The sequence below is a fragment of the Micromys minutus genome, assembly GCF_963924665.1.
Source record: "Micromys minutus genome assembly, chromosome: 2".
Classification (NCBI taxonomy): domain Eukaryota; kingdom Metazoa; phylum Chordata; class Mammalia; order Rodentia; family Muridae; genus Micromys; species Micromys minutus.
This window is the reverse complement of record NC_137971.1, coordinates 22,590,601-22,612,769: the sequence shown is the minus strand read 5'-3', so window position 1 is coordinate 22,612,769 and position 22,169 is coordinate 22,590,601. Positions and strand designations below refer to the sequence as shown.

The 22,169-nt window shown below is 46.5% G+C and overlaps 2 protein-coding genes across 3 annotated transcripts in view; one reads left to right on the top strand and one right to left on the bottom strand.

The window, feature by feature from the left end:
• Positions 1-2,684: 2,684 nt before the first annotated feature.
• Positions 2,685-10,495, bottom strand: RBP4 (retinol binding protein 4). The gene is made up of 6 exons (XM_080912592.1): positions 10,431-10,495; positions 10,193-10,321; positions 9,970-10,106; positions 9,711-9,817; positions 4,116-4,328; positions 2,685-2,838 (listed from the first exon to the last, which is right to left on the bottom strand). Exons 2-6 carry the CDS (start codon positions 10,301-10,303, stop codon positions 2,801-2,803), a joined length of 606 nt encoding a protein of 201 aa, XP_080768718.1. The 5' UTR covers positions 10,304-10,321; positions 10,431-10,495; the 3' UTR covers positions 2,685-2,800.
• An 8,550-nt stretch (positions 10,496-19,045) lies between these two features.
• The window catches only part of PDE6C (phosphodiesterase 6C), a gene marked incomplete at both ends in the record, with an annotated part of 53,576 nt that continues 50,452 nt past the window's right edge, over positions 19,046-22,169 (top strand). For both annotated transcript variants that reach the window (XM_080912127.1, XM_080912126.1), the window contains one exon: positions 19,046-19,525. In XM_080912127.1, coding sequence (XP_080768253.1) covers positions 19,046-19,525 — 480 coding nt within the window. The remainder of the gene's footprint in view (positions 19,526-22,169) is intronic.

Below are 22,169 nucleotides of genomic sequence, written 5' to 3'. Positions count from 1 at the left end.
TAAAGCTGTACCACGTGGTTACTGAAACAAACCTTGAAGCTGATTCAGGACTCAGACTTCTCTGTAAAAGGTCATGGCCACCCAAGTCCCCACCTTGGGCTCGTAAAGCTTTGAGATCATTTATTCTTTCTGATCAAGACTGCTTAAGAAATTTCCAAGGAACAATTAAAAATAATAATAATTTTTTCCCCTTGTATTAAAAAGGGGCTGGGGACATGGCTCAATTAGAGTGGCCCTAGGTTCAATTCCTAGCGCATTGAAAGAAAGAAAAAAGAAAGGAAGAGGGAGAGGGAGAGGAAGAGAGAGAGAAGAAGAAGAAGAAGAAGAAGAAGAAGAAGAAGAAGAAGAAGAAGAAGAAGAAGAAGAAGAGAAAAGAAAAGAAAAGAGAAAAGAAAAATACTACAGAACACTTGACCGCTTTAGTAGATGGAGCATCATAGAATCAAAGGGGGGGATGGACTGAAATGGAGAGGAGATCAAGGGTGGATGCTTCGTCACCCCACCTATCACCCCTTTGAAACACCTGCCCTGGCTGTGCAGTGCTTTTGGTCCTAGGAATCCAGCAGTAAAGCAGATAGCCCCGCCTCTGTTCCCAGGGACCTCACCTTCTCATGGAGGCAGGGGACCACACATGCTAACGGGAGTCAGTGAATAATGTAGCACCCTAGAGTGGCCAAGCACATTGGAGAAAGTAGGATGGGGTGCTGTGGTGTGATGATTATTTATATGGGTAGGGGTGGGCTTGGGAACACTGAGGAGCAGTAGTCCAGTTGAAAGGCAAGAGGCAAGAAATGGATGTAAGAGATGTGGATCCGGAGGAAGGACCTTTGCAGGATTAAACAGGCCGGTGAGCCATGTGGTCTGGGAACTGCAAACTGTCAGCTGAGCTTTCTTGTTCTTGGTGCTTGGAAAGAGGGGTGCTGCCCTGGAGCCCGCCAATGGATGCCAATAAAGTTCCAGGGATAGGTCAGGGAGGACCTAGCAGGCCAGCATTAAAGTTCACAGTGTTCACAGCATAAAAGCAACACTGAGTTTTACTATGGGAGATCTAAAGAATAAATGCTTTTCCTCAGGCACAGGCTCGAAGGAGCAGGAGTAAACATGGAGACCAAGCAAGTGTCTGCTTGAAGGAGAAAAGCCAATGGGACGGTGAAGGTGCATGGCTTCAGTGAAGGATCACGTGCAACCATCTTGGGCTGTGCTTGGGAACGTGAGACAGTTTACATAAATAGGGCTGTCTCCTGGACCTTAAGCCTGGCACCGGTTAGACAGTGGAGCAGGACAAAACTAAGGAAACCCGGGAAGCCAACAGGATTTCATTTAGAGCATAAGCTTGGAATCCAGTGAGGCAGAGGGATGAAGAAATGGGGAATTGGATCTAATGATCCAAGGTTGTCCGGGAATACAGATGGTGTTTAGAAACCAGTGGTTTTATGAATTAGTCTGGGAAAAGATGGAGAAGCCACAGTCAAACACTGAACTCCCAGATATGCCAAAGCTTAGGTCTGAGGTAAGATTTAAGGTGACCATGACAGTAAATACAAAATAACAAGGTGTCTGTGTTCCTATGTGGTTAGTGGATTTGATACGCTGATGCTGTTTTGAAGGGGTGTGTGACTATATTAAGGCTGTGGTGTCAAACTGGAGCAGAGGAACCAGACTGTCAGTCTGTTCTAAGTGGAAAGCTGAGTTCTCTCATGCGTGGCTGCTTCCTCTGCCTTTGCTAGACTACAAAGCTCACAGGCATTTCGTGTGAGCTCCCCATGGTCCTTAAAAGTGTCAGCAAAGCAACCCCAATACACAGCACAGATGTCCTCCGGTCTGAACCGTTTTTTCACACAGCTCCTTCACATGCTTGCAGACATTGCATTGACTCCATCTATCCTGTCAGACAGGAAGCAATTGCTTCCCGAGCTTAATGAGAGAAGCCACAAAATCAGCTCCAAATCTCACAGCTCCATACTAGATTAGATTTAAAAACCAAGATCCTCTGGTACTGTGGCTTTGCTGAAAAAAAAAAAAAAAACAGGCTCCTGAGAACCCCTGGGATTGAGACAGGCACTACTGATGGTATGGTCCTGGCTGCTTCCTCTCCCGACTTGATATCTCCTGCACACTCTTGCTAGGGAGTGCTGGCTTCCAGAGCCCCATCCCTAAGCTTTCCTGACGGAACACCAAGGCAGCCTGCTCTCCAACATTCTGCCGACATCTGAAATTCGTGCTAGGTGAATCATGCTAGAAGCAATGAGAAGCAGGGTGACTTCCTAGAGTTCCCTCTGACCCACGTTTCTTAGCCTCCCAACTCTTTTCAGAGGTGAGCCTTCTGCCCTGCTCACCTTACAGACCCTGGGCTGACAAGCTGTAGGTTTCATGGTGTGGTCACTTGCTTCCTCTTTTGGCTGTCAGTGCCTTGGGAGGCCATTTTTAAGACCTTTATAGGTCTCAAAACCCTTTCTTAGGAAGTTAGAAGCCAGTCTTTAATGTGGAGATCAGGTCTTGGCATCTAAAAGCACAACCCACACAAAACTGGACCACAAATAAGTCTTAAACTCATAGGAAGATGGTGACTATACGTTTAATAAGTCAAGTTTGGAATCTCAAGCCTCAAACGTCTCTCGGGGAACTTCAGTAAGATATACATTTGTGGGAACAGATTCAGTGATTCCCATGTATTTGGACGATGGTTTTAATGTTCATCTAGAGAGGGTGGGGGGTTGGGGAAACTAAACTAAGATAAATAGAGATGAGACTGGGTGAGAGTTAATCAGAAGTTTTCAAACTTTATACAATCTTGACGCTGCTACAAACTGTTTCTTGAGGGTGCGCTTTGACAGTAACCTGAAATACAGAATATAAAACCATAATGACAGAGAGGTACATTGTTGCTTGTGCAGATAAAGTAACACCATAGAGCAAGCGACCATTCATAGGCTCCTCTGTGTGACTGACTGTACTTCTCAAGTTCCCTGACAGCTGATGAGCTCTTTGAACTCTCCAGGGAGCAGAGCCAAGGGCACAGAACCTGAATCACTTTCCATGTATCCCACGTATCCCACGACTGATTCCAGCCCACTGCATCTCCAAGTGCCTCAAAACCCATCCCAACCTGACCTCAGACTCACTGCCTTAGCTTCACAGTCTTCAGGGTGTCGCTGTTCTACCAGTGTCACTAGGAGACACCACAAGGAACCCCATAGTGACAAACATCTGAGTTTGCCTTCAACTTAGCTGTAGGCAATGCATTTAACTTTTCTTAGCCTCCATTTTTCTCACTGGTAGAGTGTGTATAGGGTCTCCAAGGGTTAACCGGGGTGACTTGGGTGAAAGGCTGTGTGATGTTTGGGGGTAATACAATCCTTCACTAGCCCTGCTTTCAGCCTCCTCCCCCACCCCGCCCCTGGGTGGTACCTTCATATCTGTGTATGTCTGGGCTCACATTGTTTGTATATTGGATCACTGAGGTGCCTAAGAAAAATGTTCTTTTTCTACACTTCACCATGTCCTTTTTTTTTTTTTTTTGGATTTTAAGGCCCAATTGTTCGTTCAAGTGAGTACAGATCAATTCAAAACAGACAGACCACTTCCCCACCATGCTTCTGAATTTTAAGTTAGGATCCGTTAAGGGCACTAGCTATTAAAGTGTGCCATGATTATCGTGGGGACTCCCCCTAGGAAACCTAAGTGGAGACTCTGTGAGCTAGTTGAGTGGTGTTTGGCTTTATGAAGAATAAAGAACATTTTAGGCACCAGTCTTTGCAGACCTTGCTACACTGATGTCTTTGCTTATGGTTCTACATAAAATGGCTGCCTGTCCCATCCAGTCCTTCACTAGGAACACTTCCTCTCCACCAAACTCTAGTCCCCGTGGAATGGTTTCTCAGGCTTATGGCATCAGAAGCAAAATGTGGGGAGCAAAAACATAAAGAGAAGAGAGTGGCCCAGCAGCTTTGGTTATTCAAAGTGTCAAGGTCCCTTCTCCGTGGGGCTGATGGCATAGCCCTAGGAAAAATTTAATCAAGAAGGGCCAAGACTTGGCCTCAGACAACCCACTTGCACAGATGTTACCCCCTCTTATCGGCCCAGCCCTGCCAAGTTCCTCAGTAAGACTTGCTCACCATTGTGTTCGATCCACCTGTACTGCCTCTCCAGGCATAGCTCCTCCTGCCGCTGCCTCACCAGCCTCCGTGTCTCTGGGGGCAGGCCACTGGGGTCACGGGAAAACACAAAGGAGTAGCTGTCTGCACAGGTGCCATCCAGATTCTGCAGGCGGCAGGAGTACTGCAGAGCGTAGGTGTCGTAGTCCGTGTCGATGATCCAGTGGTCATCGTCTGTAAGTCAGAGACACACCGTGGCCCCGGGGGCCTGACCAACTTGCTACCACAGACACCATACAACGGGCAGCCTTCCCTTCGCGAGAGGAGGCTGTAGAGATTCCTGACAGCTTCTGTAGAACTGGGCAAGAGAGAAAGGATCTTGCTCTCTTTACGGGAAGGTGTCCTGACACAGAAGGCACCTTCTTCATGTCAGTGTGTCCTTGCTAACAGAAGACACAAAATCTTGCCCTGGTATAGAGGGCACCTTATTCACACCAACGACTCTTTGATAAGTGACAGTTCAATGTTTTTCTATAGGACCTCTGAGGGTGGCCTACTGTCTTCACTCCCTACCCTCCAATAATGTGTCTCTGTCTAATGTCTATGGGCCCTCGACTTATGCCACTAACAACTCAAAGTCATGACTTACCAATGCTCTATAGGATCTACCTGCCACCATCTCACTTAGCCCCACTGTTCTATTGGGTGGGCTAGGGGATGCCAATCCGATGGCAATAGATTTTCATCCCTACTCTTATTTATACTTAGGAATCCTGTTCAGTTCCTCAGGTTGACAACTGGGATGCCTGGGGGCAAAAGATGCCCGTTACTCAGCTTCAAATACTCGCTAGAGTTTGTATTTTGGGGGTGCTAAGGAAATGGCCCGGTGGGTAATTGTGTTTGCTCTGCAAGCATAAGGACCTGAATTCAAATTCCCAACACCCATGTAAAATGCCAGACTGGCTGCGTGGGCTTGAAAACCCAGCTCTGGGAGGCAGGGACAGGCAGATGCTGAACACTGTCAAGTCAGCCTAGTAGAAACAGCAATCTTCCTGGTGCGGTGAAAAGACTGTTTCAAAGGAGTAAGACTGTCAGCAAGTGTTCCGATACCCAGTACTCTGCTCTGGGCTGGTTCATACAGCTTCACACTCACATGTATACAATGAACGCATGTGTACACACACACAGCGGGTATTTCTTACATCATTCCGAAACATATACTATTATTCCATATTACAGATAAGCAGACAGAGACAAAGAGAAATAATTCCCAAAGGACCAGGCAGGACTGGTGTTCAGCAGAGAGCACATCTCCAGAGCTTGCATACATAGCCTCTGCCAGTGTTTCCAGACATTAGATAAATTGGGGGCAGAGGAGACAAGAACAGACAGGGTTTTGTTTTTTTGCTTTTTTTTTTTTTTTTTTTTTTTTTTCTCCTCTCACACCCAGGTCTTAATCAAGGAACCATCTACCCATGTAAGGGTTCATATTGGAGAAAGATAGAGAGACCCAGATGTCCAAACATGAGGCCATTCATGTCCCCACTGTAAGTCAACACTATGTGTGGCCCTCTACAAACACTTGAGATACCAGCCCAGGATCTGGCTCAGCACAATCCCAGACCCACAGGAGGGAGCACTGCCTAGAGAGGAGATGCGGCCCTTCTCCCCTGCCCCTCCCCCCACCAGACAGGAAGAATGAGCCACTCCTTTGTCTTCCAGGCTTTCAGAGGCCTGGCTTGAAAATGTCACTGGCCCACAACTCATCTGCTAGGCAGTGACCATGAAGTTCCTCAGTAGATGGACCAGGAGTAGATCCACATGGCTGCTGCTGAGCCACCCCTCAGCACAGGCTCCACCCTACTCCCCAGGCTCCTGAGCATGGGGTAGAGTCTTCCCATCTCTGAATGACATCTTGGGATCACTATGTTACAGAGGGCATCCTGGGAGTTTCCACCAGTCCCTCAACTCACTGTCTACGTAGTTATCAGCCGGGCACACCCGCAGCTTAACAATTTTATCCCCAAATTAGTGCCAGAATATAGTATATGCCCTCAGAGCTAACTTTTTTAATGCGTGATTTTAGTGGCCTTGGCTTTTTGACTTCAAAGAAGGCCTACGTTGGTTTGGTTTTTTTTTTCCAGATTCTTTTTGGCAGAATAGTTCAATCAGGAAGAATCCTAACAAACTTCACCAGATACTTTCTTCTAACAGTATTTGCAAGAGAAGCTCTGGAGCTGGAGAGATGGCTCAGTGGTTAAAAGCACTGACTGCTCTTCCACAGGTTCTGAGTTCAATTCCCAGCAACCACATGGTGGCTCATAACAGTCTGTAATGGGATCTGATGCCCTCTTCTGGTGTGTCTGAAGAAAGCTACAGTGTACTCACATATATAAGATAAAGAAATAAATCTTTAAGGAAGGGGGGAAGTACGGAGGTAGGGAGGGAAGGAGGGAGGGAGGGAGGGAAGGAGGGAGGGAGGGAGGGAGGGAGGGAAGAAGAGAGATCTGCCAAGGTACAGCTTGAAAGAATGAACTTAGCTCTCCAGCCTTCTATTCTGCCACTGGGTAGGGTTCCTCTGGGAAAGAGACACCCCAAGTCTTCCCTGACATCACCTAACTGCACACAGTAGACTGTGGAGAAGAAGGCCTGAGACAGAAAGCATGTAGCTGGCAGTCCCTAACTCCCCTCCAAAACCCCAGAGTATGACATTACACTGTGTCTGTGTCTATAATGAACTGAACAGATGGGTCAAGAGCTTAGAACTGCCTGGTTTCAAATGTTCACCGGAGGGGACTGTCTCGGTGGCTAGCTTTCTTCTAAGATGTGCCAATCACTGCTCTCACTTGCTGTAGCCCTAGAAAAATGGCTCCCTAGACCTGTGTCCTCTAGGGGAGAAGGCCCCTATGATTCTCAGGCCTAAGGATCCAACTAAACCAGCCAAGGTACAGATTTCAGCCCATTTCCAACTAATCATAGCAATAACCTTGGTAGAGGAACGAAGTCTGAGACCCGCATGGTTTGAATTATCTAGCGCACTGGTTCTCTGACTTCACTGTACAGAAGGAACTCACTAAAGGAGTGTATTGGAAATGGAGATACGATGCTCTCCTGATTCAGTAAGTCCGATGTGGACCCATAAATCTGCACTTTGAAAAAAAAGTACTGAAGCTGATTTAGCTGAAGTTGGCCAAAGGGCAGGGACTTTGAGAAACACTGGTGCTGACGTGTTTTAAATAACATTAACCGTCTCTCCAGTAACAAAGATCCCTTTGCCAAGAGAGTGGCAAAATTTATTTGGGACAAGGAAGAAAGAAGTCTTAGATTACATTTTTTTTTCTGGGGGGGCACAACAAAATAATATTTATATAATAATAAGCTAATATTTAATAAACTCTCATTATGCACTGAGCTAAACACGTTCGTGCATTTCCATGAGTAATTCTTTCAACGATCTTGTAAATAGGAACTATTCCCTAACTCAATTTGATAGCAAAGGAAATCAAATTTTAGAGAATCCAGTCTTCAGTTAAGTCTACATTCCACCAATAGAGGCTGATACAACATCGTTCCCCTTTGCAATGTCTCCCTCAGTGCTGGTAGAGTAAGAAGAAAACGAGATCAGCACAGAACATGCCCAAGGAGTGCTCAGCAGGCCAGAGCAGTCTGCTTGCACTGAAGGTTGGAGTGCAGTGCCTAACATGCTTCTGGTTCGATTCCCAGGACATTTATGGGAGGAAGAGAAAGTCAAAGAAGTACCACAGAGTCACCTCCTCATTTCACCCAGCTGACAAGCTCCCATCACAGTAAGCCACTATGCCTTTAGCTCTCTAATCACTACAAGAGGGAGTCATAATGGTCAGAATGTTCCTGGAATTTCAGCATCAACTACAGAGATTTATCTAATTTGCCTGGAATTATTTCCCATCAGCCTGCCTCATCCCAAGCATATCCATTGGTAAGATGTAGAGTGTGACAAGGAGAGAGACAGAATGTTGGCCTCTCTGACTTCAACATCCTGTACAAATTCATGCTTAATGTAAGGTCAAGGAAGGCATTAGCACAAGGAGTGAATCTGGACTTTGTGAAGAAGGTCTCCAGGTAAGCATGCAAGACAGTGGAAGGCAGACACCTCAAGTGAATCTGTAGACTCAGAAAACAGGGGTAAGGGTGCGGCAAATTTTCCTTTACATCGTTTGTGCTAAGAGGTGTCACCGGGTTCCAACAGTTAGCTGTATGTGTGTATACCCCTGGGACATTCACTTCTGAACTTAAATAATAAACTTGACCCTGTAGGTGTCTGTGGGTTTCCACACCCCAGGCCCAGAATATAAAGCTATGATTTCTTTCCCTAAGAGGTAACTAAGAAGCAATAAGATCAAACACAGAATTTATGTCTTGGATGCTCTTCTTAGTGCTTTCGGCACAGCCATGGATTCTAATCCTCACAATTCCATGATCTGGCTGCTGTGACTCTGACTACATTGCACTGCAGGAAACTGAGGCACAGAAAAGCTAAGTAACAATTCAGGGTCCCACAGGGAATAGTTTAGTTAGGATTTGCACTCAGGCTGTGGGAGTGTGCGGGTATGCACGACCCCCTGCGCCTATGTGTCTGGTGGTGGATTCCAGAGCCTTGTGCCTGTTAGGCAAATGTTTTACCAGTGAGCTACATCTCCGGCCCTCGGGCAGTCTAATTTTAGTGGGGCATATCTAATTATTACCCTGCACAGGGTCTTTTTGGAAAGGTAAGCTAAGGAGAAACTTATCCAGTATACCCCCTTCGTCCTAGGGAAGTGTTCTCAACCTTCCTAACCCTGTGACCTTTCGATACAGTTGCATCATATTGCAGTGACCACCAACCACAAAATTATTTTTGTTGCTACTTTATAACTGTAATTTTGCTACTGTTAATCATAATGGAAACATCTGTGTTTTCAGATAGTTTTAGGCGACTCCTGTGAAAGGGTCATTTGACTCCCAAAGGGATTGCAACCAAAAGTTGAGAACCTCAGGGTTAAAGTTAATCCTTCCTCTCTGAGATCTCAGATACTTCTTCCCACCTTAAATTATCCCTTAGCTATCGAGTAGCTTTCAGATTTATAATTTAAGTGAAGTGGGCTGAGGGTTAAAGAGCGTGTAGACTGTGTGTCCTGAAAAGTACCTCAAGCTTTAGGAATCTGTGTTGGGAGTTCTCAAAATCCTGCCTTGCCTATGAGTTATTAAGGAAAGGAGACTATCACATCCAGAACACTGGCTGGCTGCTAGTCCTCCCGCAGGGTCCTAGGCTGTGACCCAGCTCAGACACTCGGTCCCTTCATCTTGGATATCGGTCTCTACCTCTGCCGATGTTCCATATTGTCATACTGTCTCAGGATTCCACCCAAAGAGACAGGGTGGAGCACGTCCCAGTGGGGTGATCAAGAAAATGGTGCCCAACAAACCCAAAGGCCCTTATGAATTTGGATCAGACATTTTAGGCTGATAATCCAGTCCCTTCTAATCCCGTGCCCCTTAAAGTCAGACAGGGCTGAGGGTTCTGCTTCTTGAAACCCTTCCCAATGGTGCCACTGAATAGAAATGCAGTGATTTGGCCATTTATGCCCCACTACTCACTTCCTCGCTGGAGAAAGGAGGCTACGCCCCAATACTTCATCTTGAACTTGGCAGGATCTTCGGTGTCTGTGAAAGTGCCCACCATGTCTGCACACACTTCCCAGTTGCTGCAAAAGCCAAGAGAATCCTGAGTCAAGCCAGGAAAGGGCTTCTACCCCATCCAAGGTTCTCCTTTCCCTTCCCAGCGAGGGTTGGGCTCCCAGCCAGCCCGCCGGAGGCACCTTGGAACGCGGTACACAGCCCACCAGAGGCCACTGACCTCAGAAGACGGACTCGTCCCTTGGCTGTGGCGCTCATGTGACCCTTCTCGTCCACAGAAAACTCAGCGATGATGTTGTCTTGCAAAAAGAGACCCTCGGGGTCCTTTTTGGCGATGGCATACCAGAGCCCAGAGAACTGAGAAAGAGATGAGAGAGTTGGGGACTGGAGTCTGGGGTCCACCACCCGCCCGCAGGAATCGGGGGACCCGGGCTGACACCTACACGCGCCTTGTCGAAGTTCTCCTTGACTCGGAAGCTGCTCACCCTGCAGTCGCGCTCGGCGCTGCTGCCTCCCAGAGCCGCCAGCAGCACGAGCGCCCACACCCACTCCATCTCACACCGGAGTCTGCCCTGCGGGACAGGCGCGGGGTGAGCACGGTGCGGGAGGACGAAGCCGCCCGTTGTCCCCTCCCGCCCCACCCCGCCCCGCAGGTCCCCGGGGGAGCGCGCGTCCGCTCACCAGCAGGAGCCGTCTGCAAGCCTGGCCGCCGCGTTCGCGCGCGCGTGTAGCGACCGAGGCGAGAGGCTGGCTGTCCTTTATAGCTCCGGGGGGAGGGGGTCGCGCTTTCGTAACCACTCGGGGTGAAAGACCGAGGGGAGGTGCCGGGGGCGGGAGGGAAGGGGGCGGCCGAGCTTGCATAACGCTCCCTGACTCACCGCCTGAACGCACGCGGGGCCCCTCCGTCAGCCTTGCCGCCCCATGTCGTCTATGCTCCGAGCTCCGCTCAGGGTGGTCACGGTGGAGCCAAACTCTCCAACCCAGACGACCCATCGGGGCCAAGAGCTGGGCCGGGGAGCCAGCGGCAGCCAACTGCGGTCTTGGGTGGCCTCCAGGTCCTGTTGCCCTGGCTGGAGGCCTATGTGGACGTGGTGTGGTGATGGTGGCCTCACTGAGTGAGAAGAGACCTATGATGTAGCCTGGCACATTAGTGTCCAGGCCCTGGCTTTCCCAAGTGACCCCTGCTTCTACTGAGGAGCTGTTGTGCGAAGCTTTTTGGCATATTTTGGCTGCGGTTTTTTTCCCCCTTTGAAAAAGGGCATATTTTACTCTTTGAGGAGTCGTGGTGCTGTTTGTGCCAATATTTATTCTTCCGTTTCATCATCTCTAGAAGAACTAAAACGCTCCCTGTTAAATATTCTCTAGAAACGCAACCTGGTCAGGACGGGAATTATTTTCGCAGCACCAGTGGCCGAGTGGTTGACCATCCACTTCTTTTGCCACACTTCCCTGAAACCACTCTGAAAAAAACGTAATTGCCAAGTGTTCAGCATGCGTTCTCACTTCTAAGCCATATTGGGATTTACTTATTTCCAAAACAGCGAGGAAAAATTGGCTCAGGAAGAGAACAAGGAGAGGGAAAGAATTCCATAACCTTAATGGTAGTAGCCAAAAGGCTGCTGACTGGTTGATTGTTTTGCCTTTGGCACAATACGACTCACTACATCTCTCTCTGCATTTGGAGTTTTCGATCTGCCAAACTGAACCCAGCAGTTCAAAGAGGGAAGATTTCGACCAAATGTGATTTAGTGACTTTTTTTTTTTTTGACAAGAAAGTATGTGTGTCTCCATTGCCCAAAGTCTGAGCGTCTGAGACTACGGCACTGACCATATATAGGAATATAGGAGAGGGAAGACACCACAGAGCTAAGTTGATATTTCCCTCAGCCAGCACCTTAGCCACATCTGGCAGCCTTGCAGATACCTGTGGCTTCCTTCAGCTTCCTGTGACCTTTTGGACACTCACCTACCTGGCTCCCTGCTTTCTGTCCCTCTCCACCCCTTCCCCCATTGTGTTCCTTTAAGTCTCTGTAGCACCAGGGACTGTTTTAACTCCACAGGACTCTACAAATAAGAAGACTGTTTCTGACCAGTAGGCTAACTGGGGAATTCGACTGGACTAGTTCTACCAAAGGATGCATTTCTTGCCCCTCAGTTTCAACTGGGGCTTGATACCAGTACCCCATGCAACCCCCCCCCCCAAATCCAAGGATATCTAAATCCTTTGTATAAAACGATGCATTTGAATATAATCTATATACATACTGCTGTGTATTTCAGTCTTCTCTGGACTATACTGTTTAATAAAATGTAAATGCCATGTTAATAACTATTGTACTGTAAAGAAAGGACTATAAGTTTCGTATAGACACCAGGGCGGTGTGTTGCTATGGAAACTTCTTTTTAAAACTGGATTGTTTAGAAAATGACAAAAAGTTAGTAGCGATCTGGACATTCTCGCCTGACTACATGGTTTATAAACATGCTGAAGGGGTCCAGTATGGACACTGAAAAGAGGCTTGGGGTCTATGGGATGGTTTGAGGCCACCACAGAGTATGCAGTGTGCCACCATTCCCCTGGGTGTTCAACTGAGTTTCTGTTGTGCAGCACATTTAAGTCTTCCTGTTGTTTTCCTCTTTCTGTGCCCTTCCCTGCTAATGTTTTCAGCTCCCTGATGGTTGAGCCCACAGATAAAGAAGGCAGAAGACAGCAGCTCAAATAAGACAGATGTGCTCAGAAGGTCATGGTGGAGCCATGAGGTCTGCCTGCTCCTGAGTAACCTGAGTGACATGCTTCTGGCTATTTCTGAAAGTAACCGTCTGTGATCGCTCTGGCCAACCAGTTCTCCTGAAGCACGTCCTGGTGGCTCTGATGTTTGCTGCATAGCGAATAAATGTAGAGGATTTCAGTGTTATGTATTTATATCCTAGGTGTTTAGAAAGCTGAGCCATTAATCTCCTCCTCTCTCTTCTCTTCCCTTCTCCCACTCCTCTTCCCCCCACCCCTTTCCTCTCTCAAGCCTTGATGTTTTAGATCCCAACAAAGAAAAACAGTTTATTTTGGCATTCTTTCCTGAATTTCTTAATGATTACAAACCTGTGACTTCAGATCAACCAATGCTTTGAACATTATAAATAACATTTCAAGCACACATATATATGTATCCAAAGGTTAAATAGTCACAGCGGTGATCCCTATATGATAGGATTTTGAGACAACTTAAGACTTGTTTTTCTTTGCACTTCTTGTATTTTTTTCCAGTTTTTTTCCACAGACAAAATGTCAAACATGAAATAAAACAAATACTTCGGAAGCCAGCATTTTTTTTCTGGCCCTTTTTATACACAAAGTTGTGTTCTGAGTTTGCATTGAGTGCACATAAAGTTTGTTCTTTGCCATTCCTCACTTCAAGGATGATGGCCACTCTGTCCTTCCTTCTACGAGACACACCATTTACACAAACAGATACTGGCCTACCTTCCTTCACTGAAATCAATGATTTTTCGGGGTAAGCTTCATAAAAAGTGCATACTTAAAGACCAGTCAGAAACCAGGCATAGTGGCACACACCTTTAATCCCAGCACTCAAGAGGCAGAAGCCGCCATAGCTCTGGGGGTTCAAGGCTAGCCTGCTCTAAATAGTCAGTTCCAAGCCATCCAGAGTTTATATATATATATATATCCCAAAACCTTTCTAATGTCTAGTTTCTCAGGGTTTAGCCCTTATGCATGAATTGACTACTTGCCCTTTTTGTCACAGTCTTTATATCTCCTTCCCTAGAGACTACACCAGCATCTCTTGCTTTCCTTGTTTACCATCTCCCCAAACCTTTCTACAGCCATTCTAAGTTCTGGTCTCTGGAATATGTTACCTGTTTGTGTGTGACCTGTCTCAGACGGACTACGTAAAAGTTGCCTGTCCGAGCCACCTTATTTATTTACTGCCAACGAAACAGCAAAACTAGCACACACACCTCCCCAGTGAATTTACTTGCATGAGAAATTAGCTTGCACTGGATCACACGATCACACTGAGATTCTGAAGGATCCTCTACATGAGAAGTTAATGTCAACATTACCTTGATGAGCAAGGCGCCTCCTAGAAAATGCTGGAAGATGTCTTACCTTAGAACTAATGCAAGATATTTATGTCCCTGCCATCAAGCAATTAAGCATTCTTGACCACTACTCCATTTTGTACAGGTTTTTAACCAGAGATTTACCTAAATGTCACGAAAAAGTCAAATGTGCCTGGAGCTAGAGATAGCTCGGTAGTATAGAACACTTCTTGCTCTTAAAAGAACTCTGGTTCGATTTCCAGAATCCACATGACAGCTCACAATTACCTATAACTCCAGTTCCAGGGGCACCATCTTCTGACTTCTGCAGGTACCAACCATGCATGTGGTGAGTAAATTTACATTCAGGCAAAGCCTTCATACATACAGAATAAGATAAATCTTTTTTCAAATGAAGAAAAGAAATTAAACACACCAAACTGGTGCAGCCAACGTCCTGGGTGTTCAGTCACCATTACTGGGGGTTACGCCAGTGTGGTTATAGGGATCCAAAGTCAAATAATTTAGTCTTTGCTTTCCATAGTCAACTAGGTCCAAGATACTATAGGACAGCTGCTGAAGACGCCTGCAGCTCTGACACGTCATATGAAGAGACCAGAGCCAGAAGCTGCACCTCACCAGTGCACATTTCTCAAAGGAGAGTCAACACAGAAGAAAATGCAGCCCCCATGGCTTCCAAGGGAAGACTGCTGTCAGCAAGAACCTGCTTCCTCCCCAACATGTGACAACTGAAGAAAAGGGGTGGGGAGAAGAAAGAAATTAACAAAGGAAGGAAGGAAGGGGAAAAGTTAAAAGGAGAGAGAGAGAGAGAGAGAGAGAGAGAGAGAGAGAGAGAGAGAGAGAGAGAGAGAAACAAGCAAGTGTCTACAAGTCCCTTTCAGAGTCCCCAAACTAGCAGTTCAACATGTGCTATTTCCAGGTATCCGTCCCTGCTCTACAAGACTTCTGCCTTCTACCATTTTAGCTCTCGTCTACAGATCTAGTATAAACTTCTTCCTAAAATCCAGCCTTGAGTTTCGTTTCCCGAATTTGGGGAACAAGAATCTGAAGGTTGCTGACTCATGGAAGTTGTGTGACTGTGAGCACACAGCGCCCTGACACCTGAACGAAGGTCCATTTGAGGCAAGACAGAAGGCTTCCACCGGACTCAAGGACACTCTGCTTTTCCTGTTTCAAAAGTAATGACTTTCAGTGGTTGCAAAAGTACCTTATCAACGAGGCTGAAGAAACCTCATCAATTTAATTGAAAAACCTCAATAATTTGGTTGAAAATAATTTGGGTCCCATCATCCAAATTGTCCCCAAGATACTCGATCAGTCACACCAGTGTGATCCAGCAGAGCAGTCTTCTGGGGACTCCTTAGGCCAGAGTGCCTTTACAGTTGGTGGCCGGGACATGACAGAGCTCCGGGCCTTGAGCTGCTCTTCATCAGACAGTAGCAGGAACAGAGAAGCTGACCAGAGTGAGGCTGAAGAGCAGGCTGTGGGTAAAGATGGAGACTGTACTCGTTGAAGCCCCACAAATTGTTGGGTGGGGAGCAGGCTCGGCACTGTCCTTAACAGCTGAGCCATCTCTCCAGCCCACAGGATCACATTCTTACTCTAATTTTCAATGTTAACTGTGCCAAATCAATGGGATTCATTGTGGTATTTCCATACATTCACGCAACTCATTTTGATTACATCTAGCCGCTCTCCTAGGCTCTTCCCAAGCCTCTTCTCTCTGTCTCAAACACCCTTCACAGTCCCCAAGAGGCATTTTTGTAATTCCAGGACATTAGATTTTTGTTTCTACATATGAAAGAAAAATACATCATACGTGTCTTTTTGTACATAGATTATTTTGCTTAACATACTGGACAGACCCAGTTTTATCCAGTTTTTTTTTTTTTTTTTTTTTTTTTACAAATAATAAAATTTAATTTTCTTTTGGCTGAATAAAACTCCACTATATATAAATTATATATCCACAATATATTGTATATAACTATATGTTTACATGCAATATATATTTATATATTGCATGTAAATTATGTTTTTCTTCATTTGTAGATGAACTTATAGGTTGATTCCTCCTCTTAACTAATTGGAATTATGCTACAGCACTGAGCAGTATTGCTGCAATGCTGACTTCATTTCCCTTGGATATATATCCAGAGGCAGGCTAGCTGGATCCTTTGGAAGTTCTTTAATTTTTGTGGGGACTTTCTACTCTTTACCACAGTGACCGATTTACATACCCACCACCAGTGTACAAGGCCCCCTTTTCTCCACGTGCTTTCTCAACACAGCATCAGGGGTCTTGGCAGTAACCGTTCTACCTAGATGAAATACAATCTCAATTTGGCTCTAATCTGCATTTCTCCAATACCTAACTATGTGTGGCATTTTCCTCATATATCTATTCACAAATTTGTATGTCTCCTTTTGAAAAGTTTCTATTCAGATCATTTGCTAATTTTATGCCACTTAAAATTAACGTTTGTTTGGCTTTTGGCAATCTCATACATGTATGTAATGAACTCTGATTATTCTCATCCCATTGTCTCCTGACTCTCTTCACAAGTTCCTTGCGTAAGTTCGTATCTTTTAAATTTTGCTTTGTTTAACCTGGCTCATCCTTGTGACTATGGCTTAGAATAGAGTTGTCCTTTAGAGCTTGGTGATTTTTACCTATGACTTAATTTATGTGCAGCATTATATATATGTGTGTGTGTGTGTGTGTGTGTGTGTGTGTGTGTGTGTGTATGTGTGTGTGTGTGTGTGTGTGTATGTGTGTGTGTATGTGTGTGTGTTTGTGTGTGTATGTGTGTGTGTGTGTGTATGTGTGTGTACACTCAGAGGCCAGAGAGAGAATGTTGTATGAGTCCTTGGTATTGATGTTACAGGTATTTGTGAGTCCCCTGATGTGTGGGCTAAGATCTGAATTTGGGTCCTCTGATAGAGAAATGAAGATTCTTAACTGCTCAGCCATCTCTCTAGCCCCAGTGCTACTTGTGTTGATTTATGGATGGTAAGTCATCCTTGCATTCCTGGAATGAAACCATCTTGATAGGACTGGATGGCTTCACTGTAGACTTTTTACCAAACTCTTAAAGAAGAGGAAATGCTTCTCATAGTGTTTTGTAGAATTGGAAGCAAGAGTGTATGTGTGAGTATACTCACAGATGCATGAGGTGTTTTCAGAGGCTAGAATCAGGCATTGGGTCCCCTGGAGTTGGAGCCATAAGCCACCTAAGTGAGTGCTTGGATCTGAACTCAGGCCCTCTGTAAGAGCAGTGAACAAAGTGGTCTCAAAAGTTGATGTACCTTTGTAGCCATAGAGACGGAACCCTTCCAAACTTATTCTCCATATCCAACATCCCCTAGCTACCAGATTAAACTGTAAGGAAGAGTTCTATCCTACTTTAAAAGCTTCAAGCCCTCAGCATAGCCTGAAGTCCCATGATTGGGACTCAGCCTCCCTACCTAGGTTAATCTCCACTTGTTCCATTATCCTTTTAGTTTTAGAGAAAGCTTAGTACTGACTCAACGCACTGTTGTTGCTTGACATAGGGTTTTCATATCCTGGCTTAGGGTCTAATGCACCTAAGGATGCTGTGAAGGAAAGAGTCACCTGGCACATGCCCTTCTGAGGGGAAACTTGAATGCCATATAGCAGTAACATGAAAACTGGGCATTTTGCCAGATTCTTTGGGACAACAAATGAATCATCATCATACAAATGGGCATAACTTGTTAATGCCGGTGTGAGTTCTGTTCCCCTTGGAACACTAAGAATTTCGGTTCTTGACGTGGACCCTGCAGCCTCAACCTCTCACTTCCATGACTACTAAGATTACTATATTTTAGGGAGGCAGAGCTTTGCATTTATAAACTTAATGAGACCTGCACATTGTCCTTTAGAAGCCAATCAAAGTGTATCCAAGGATGCACTAACAAGTTGGTATTCATCCTTTTTTATTTCAATCTTAACTTGTGATGTTTGAAGCTTTGTTGAGACAGCTAAAACACTTGGAGTCAGCCCTTCAATAGGCAAGCCCACTGGGTTAGAAAATGTTTCCGTTGATTTAGGGTGTGTGATAGTGATGCTTGAGGAAATGTACTTAATAGACGTTAAAGCTTCATGAAACAAACGTTGAACAAAACGTAGCAGCTCTGTGTACTCTGCTCACTTGGGCCTCAGAGATGGCATGGGTCCTAGCAACAGAAGACACAACTTATGTCCTGTAGATTTAATAAGCTGCCTCAGAGGGGAAAATAGCACGGTGCCCAGCTACTATTACTGAAAACAAATCCTGCCTAATGTGCTTAGTGGTAGAAAAGCCAGTTAGGGACAACATGGGTCATTTCTGCGGCCATGTCCTTGACAGGCCATCGAAATCTGTGGTTACTCTGCACTTAGACTGCAGCCGTATGCCATTGTTAAAACTCTATACCTTTAATTCTCTTAGTGATAAACTTCAGTTTTGTTCCTTGAAGGGGGTTCTAAGACCAAGCTTTCTAAAATGAAGGCCAAGGAGAAGGGAGACTTAGAGAAGAGCAGACAGAACAGCCCAGAGGATCAAAGGGATTTTCAGAAGCGGGAAGAGTTGGTGTGTGTGTGTGTGTGAGTGAGTGTGTGTGTGTGTTGCATGGAAATTAAAACCTTCTGTCTCCCTGACCTATGCTTACTGAGATGGTTAGAACTGCTTTATGCACAGAAACAAAAACCCTGACTAAGCACTTCTGAGGTCTACATACAAACCACCCTGATAGCTGCCACACAGAGCAATCGATTTAAAGGGGCCGTCTATGCTATTGTAAGGTAACCAGTGGAGAGGTGGCGATTCTTCATGCCGTGCACAGCAGCAGTGGAGTTACTCTTCTGGGATAGACATTGCCACCTGACTCTTGCCCGGCTGTTCAAAGAGCCGCTGAGGACTTAGAGGCTAATGATGCTGAGGATTTTGTGACTTAAAGCACTCCTTAATCCACTGCTTCCTGCCTACCATAAACCAAGGTCTGTGTTAAGTCCCCGGGCAGCTTGGGGACTAACTACTAAGCAACCTTCCTGCTTCCCTTTTGGGAGTTTAATGAGGGACCACCTGTGGCTTCTTTGGTGATTTTGACCAGGATGTGTTTCCTTGTCTTGGTGCTCAGAGTGTCACTCTGAGGAACCCTCCACTCTGAGGAACCCTCCGCTCTGGATAGCAGTATCCACACAAGCCACAGCAATGGGTGAGATCAGCCAAGATGCGGTGGAGCGATACCTGGAAGAGAACCCTTGTTTTGCCAAGGAGTACTTTGACAAGAAGCTGCGGGTGGAGACACCGGGGGTGATCTTCAAAAATGGCCATCCGGGGGTCCAGGCTGGTATGTCTCTCCCTGAGACCACACAGGTGGAGGAGTCGGCCTTGTGCCTGGAGCTCCTGCAGTCTATGCAGGATGAGGCATGGAGTGCGGAGCAAGTGGTTCACGGGGCCCTGCAGAGGCTGGCTCGTCTTCTACAGGCTGAATGCTGCAGTATGTTCTCCTGCCGAGCAAGAAATGGCATACCGGAGGTGGCCTCCAGGCTGCTGAATATCACCCCAACATCTAAGTTTGAGGACAACCTCGTGGCCCCTGACAGAGAAGCTGTATTTCCATTGGACATTGGGATAGTTGGCTGGGTCGCTCATGTGAAGAAAGCCCTTAATGTCCCAGATGTCAAAAAGGTAGGTGGCCCTTTCCATAGTGGGGCAGAGGTCTTGTCAGGGACAAAGGGGAACTGAAGGGAAGGAGATGGCAGACCTAACCAGGCTAGAGTTAAATCAAAATACAAAGTGCCCAGTAGAACTAGGATTTCAGCGGCGAGGTGAATACAACCCTTTGGTGTAAGTGAGTCTTGGTGTGAATTTTTAAGTCAAATGGTCCAGGCTAGGCCTAGTGGGTTCCTCCATTGCTTTGGAGACAGCTATTCTCCAAGCCCACCAGTAGTCAGCACACTGAAGGCTCGCCTAACACAGGGAGCCTTTCCCATCCCTCTAGTCAAAACCCAATAAACTGGCTCACAAACCCATTCTTTCATCCATAGGTCCATGTGGGGGACAAAAAAAGCATTTCTACTATACAAATGTTAAAACATTTTATTTGAACCATCACAAATGCGTATTTAGGTGATTCAGTGTAATTGGCCCCTTCCCACAGCTGGGATGATCATAAATTGTAACAGATGCCAATCATTTAAGGAGGCATTTGCACTTCGCTAAAGACCAAGACTGCACAGGGTTAACACAAGGTGTTGGTATCCATGCTCCTCGTGAAAACAGAAAATCAACTCTCTTCTGACCACTGCCTCACGTGGTCGTTTTAGAAAAGCACTTTGAACTGCTAACCGCTCACAGTCCCCCACTGGCGGCACTGGGAGCACCAGCCTCGGTTTCTGCCTTCACTGCTTTCCCACCCACACCCCACTAACTGTGATTACTACTGACAGAGGGGACAGATGGAGAAGATGAGTCAGAGGGCAGCCCCTGAAGTGCTGTCTGTGCAGAGTCCATAACCTGGCTCCTGACTAAGGGCTGCAGAGAGGTCGGGGCTAATCTCCAAATGCCTCCGGAAGCTGATTACAAGGGTGCGCACAGCCGGGGGAAGGGAGGTATCAGTGTGTCAAACATTAGCACCGTTCCGCAAACAACCGCAGGTCGCTCCTCGGGTACAAGGGTTGACATGAGCTCTGAAGACAGCTTCTCTTGAGCCCAGCTAACGGGCTAACCTGGAATTTTCTAATGGGAACCTGCTTCTTCACATCTCCAGAACTGCAAAGACATCAAACTTCAGAATCTGACGTGCACATTTTTTTTTTCTAAGACTCTCCCCTACCCCCACGGAGAATTGGATAAAATTATTTCTGGTAGGGAAGAGATAACAGAATGATGATGATGTGTCCCTGGACTGTCTTGTCCTTGGAGTTTTGCTGTAAGGATGGTGATTCGTCTGACACCATGGTGCTTTCCAAATCCAACTACACACTAAATCCAATTAATGATACTGATCTTCGAGACTCCCAACAGGACAACCATAGAAGACTCCATTTGGGGTGTGGGCTCCCCAGGTGGTACTAGTTTGCAACCAGTGCTGAAATCCACAGGCCTACTGGGTGAGCAGAAGCGGGAGGGATGGGATGGGAAGGCGTGGTGAATCTTTAGCCCCACCCTCTCCTGCGTCAGATGGGAAGTCTGAGGTCATAGAATGGTGTCTCCCCCAGATCCGCATGGCAGATGGCAGTGAAGGGGAAGAGCTGGAACAGAACCAAAGCCTCCCAGCTCTGACCAGTGCCCTTCCTCCACTCCGCCTTGCTGCGGCTTCACCAGTTTGGGCCACGGCAGTAAAATGTGCAGCAGCCAAAGGTTGGAGCCGACCTTTAAAGCGGTATTGGGAATCACTCTTTTATCTATCACACTTGCCAACTGATAGAGGAGTTTCACATCTTAGCCGTACTTGACTTTGACGAAGACCTTTGCAGATGCCATGACCCGTGACGGGCATCTGCGCCTCTGTAGTAAGAATCTGTTCAGGGTCAGAAAGGAAGCACATCAGGTCTGGAAGATGGGATGGGAAGGCGTGGTGAATCTTTAGCCCCACCCTCTCCTGCGTCAGATGGGAAGTCTGAGGTCACAGAACGGTGTCTCCCCCAGATCAAGGTTCCCAAGGCCTTCCCTTTTAAACACGCCACTGACCACACACACCTGTGTTCGCACTGCTACCCTGATGAGAGGTGTGTGTGTTCAGTAGGTGATACCTAGACAAAGATGCAGAGTCAGTAGCTCCTGACCGTGGAGTAACGGAAGCCCTGGCGGTACTCTGGCAGACCTGGATGCAGATCCACGTCCAAGGCCACTGTAATGAACTGAGTTCCCATCCCTGAGAATGGAGACAACCAAATAAAATGATTGACTCATAGTAATTGCTCAGTTAACTACAGCGAACAACATATGGTTATATGGTTGACGTGAGCAGGAGTTTAGAGAACCGGGATGCAAGGTCAAATAAAAGGATCAGTGATCACCGCTGGTTGAAACTAGGGTAAAAGGGGGAAAATTTAAACACCAGGAAGCTCAGACATACTCCCCGTACGCTGCTTCTTTTCCTGTTGGGGAAGCTGGTTAACTGCTTGGGTGCTGCTCCATCCGACTGGTCGGAAAGAAGGCTGCAGGTGGCTGATGTTTTCAATAATTAACTGGATGTTTATAGATCCGTTTCCTCCCTTCTCTCTTCCCCTTCCTACCTCCCTTCCTGCCTCCTGACCTCAGAGGTAGCAATGTTTAAGTAGGTTTTAGCCTTTAGACCCACTGAGTTAGCAAAAATGGTATGGTATTG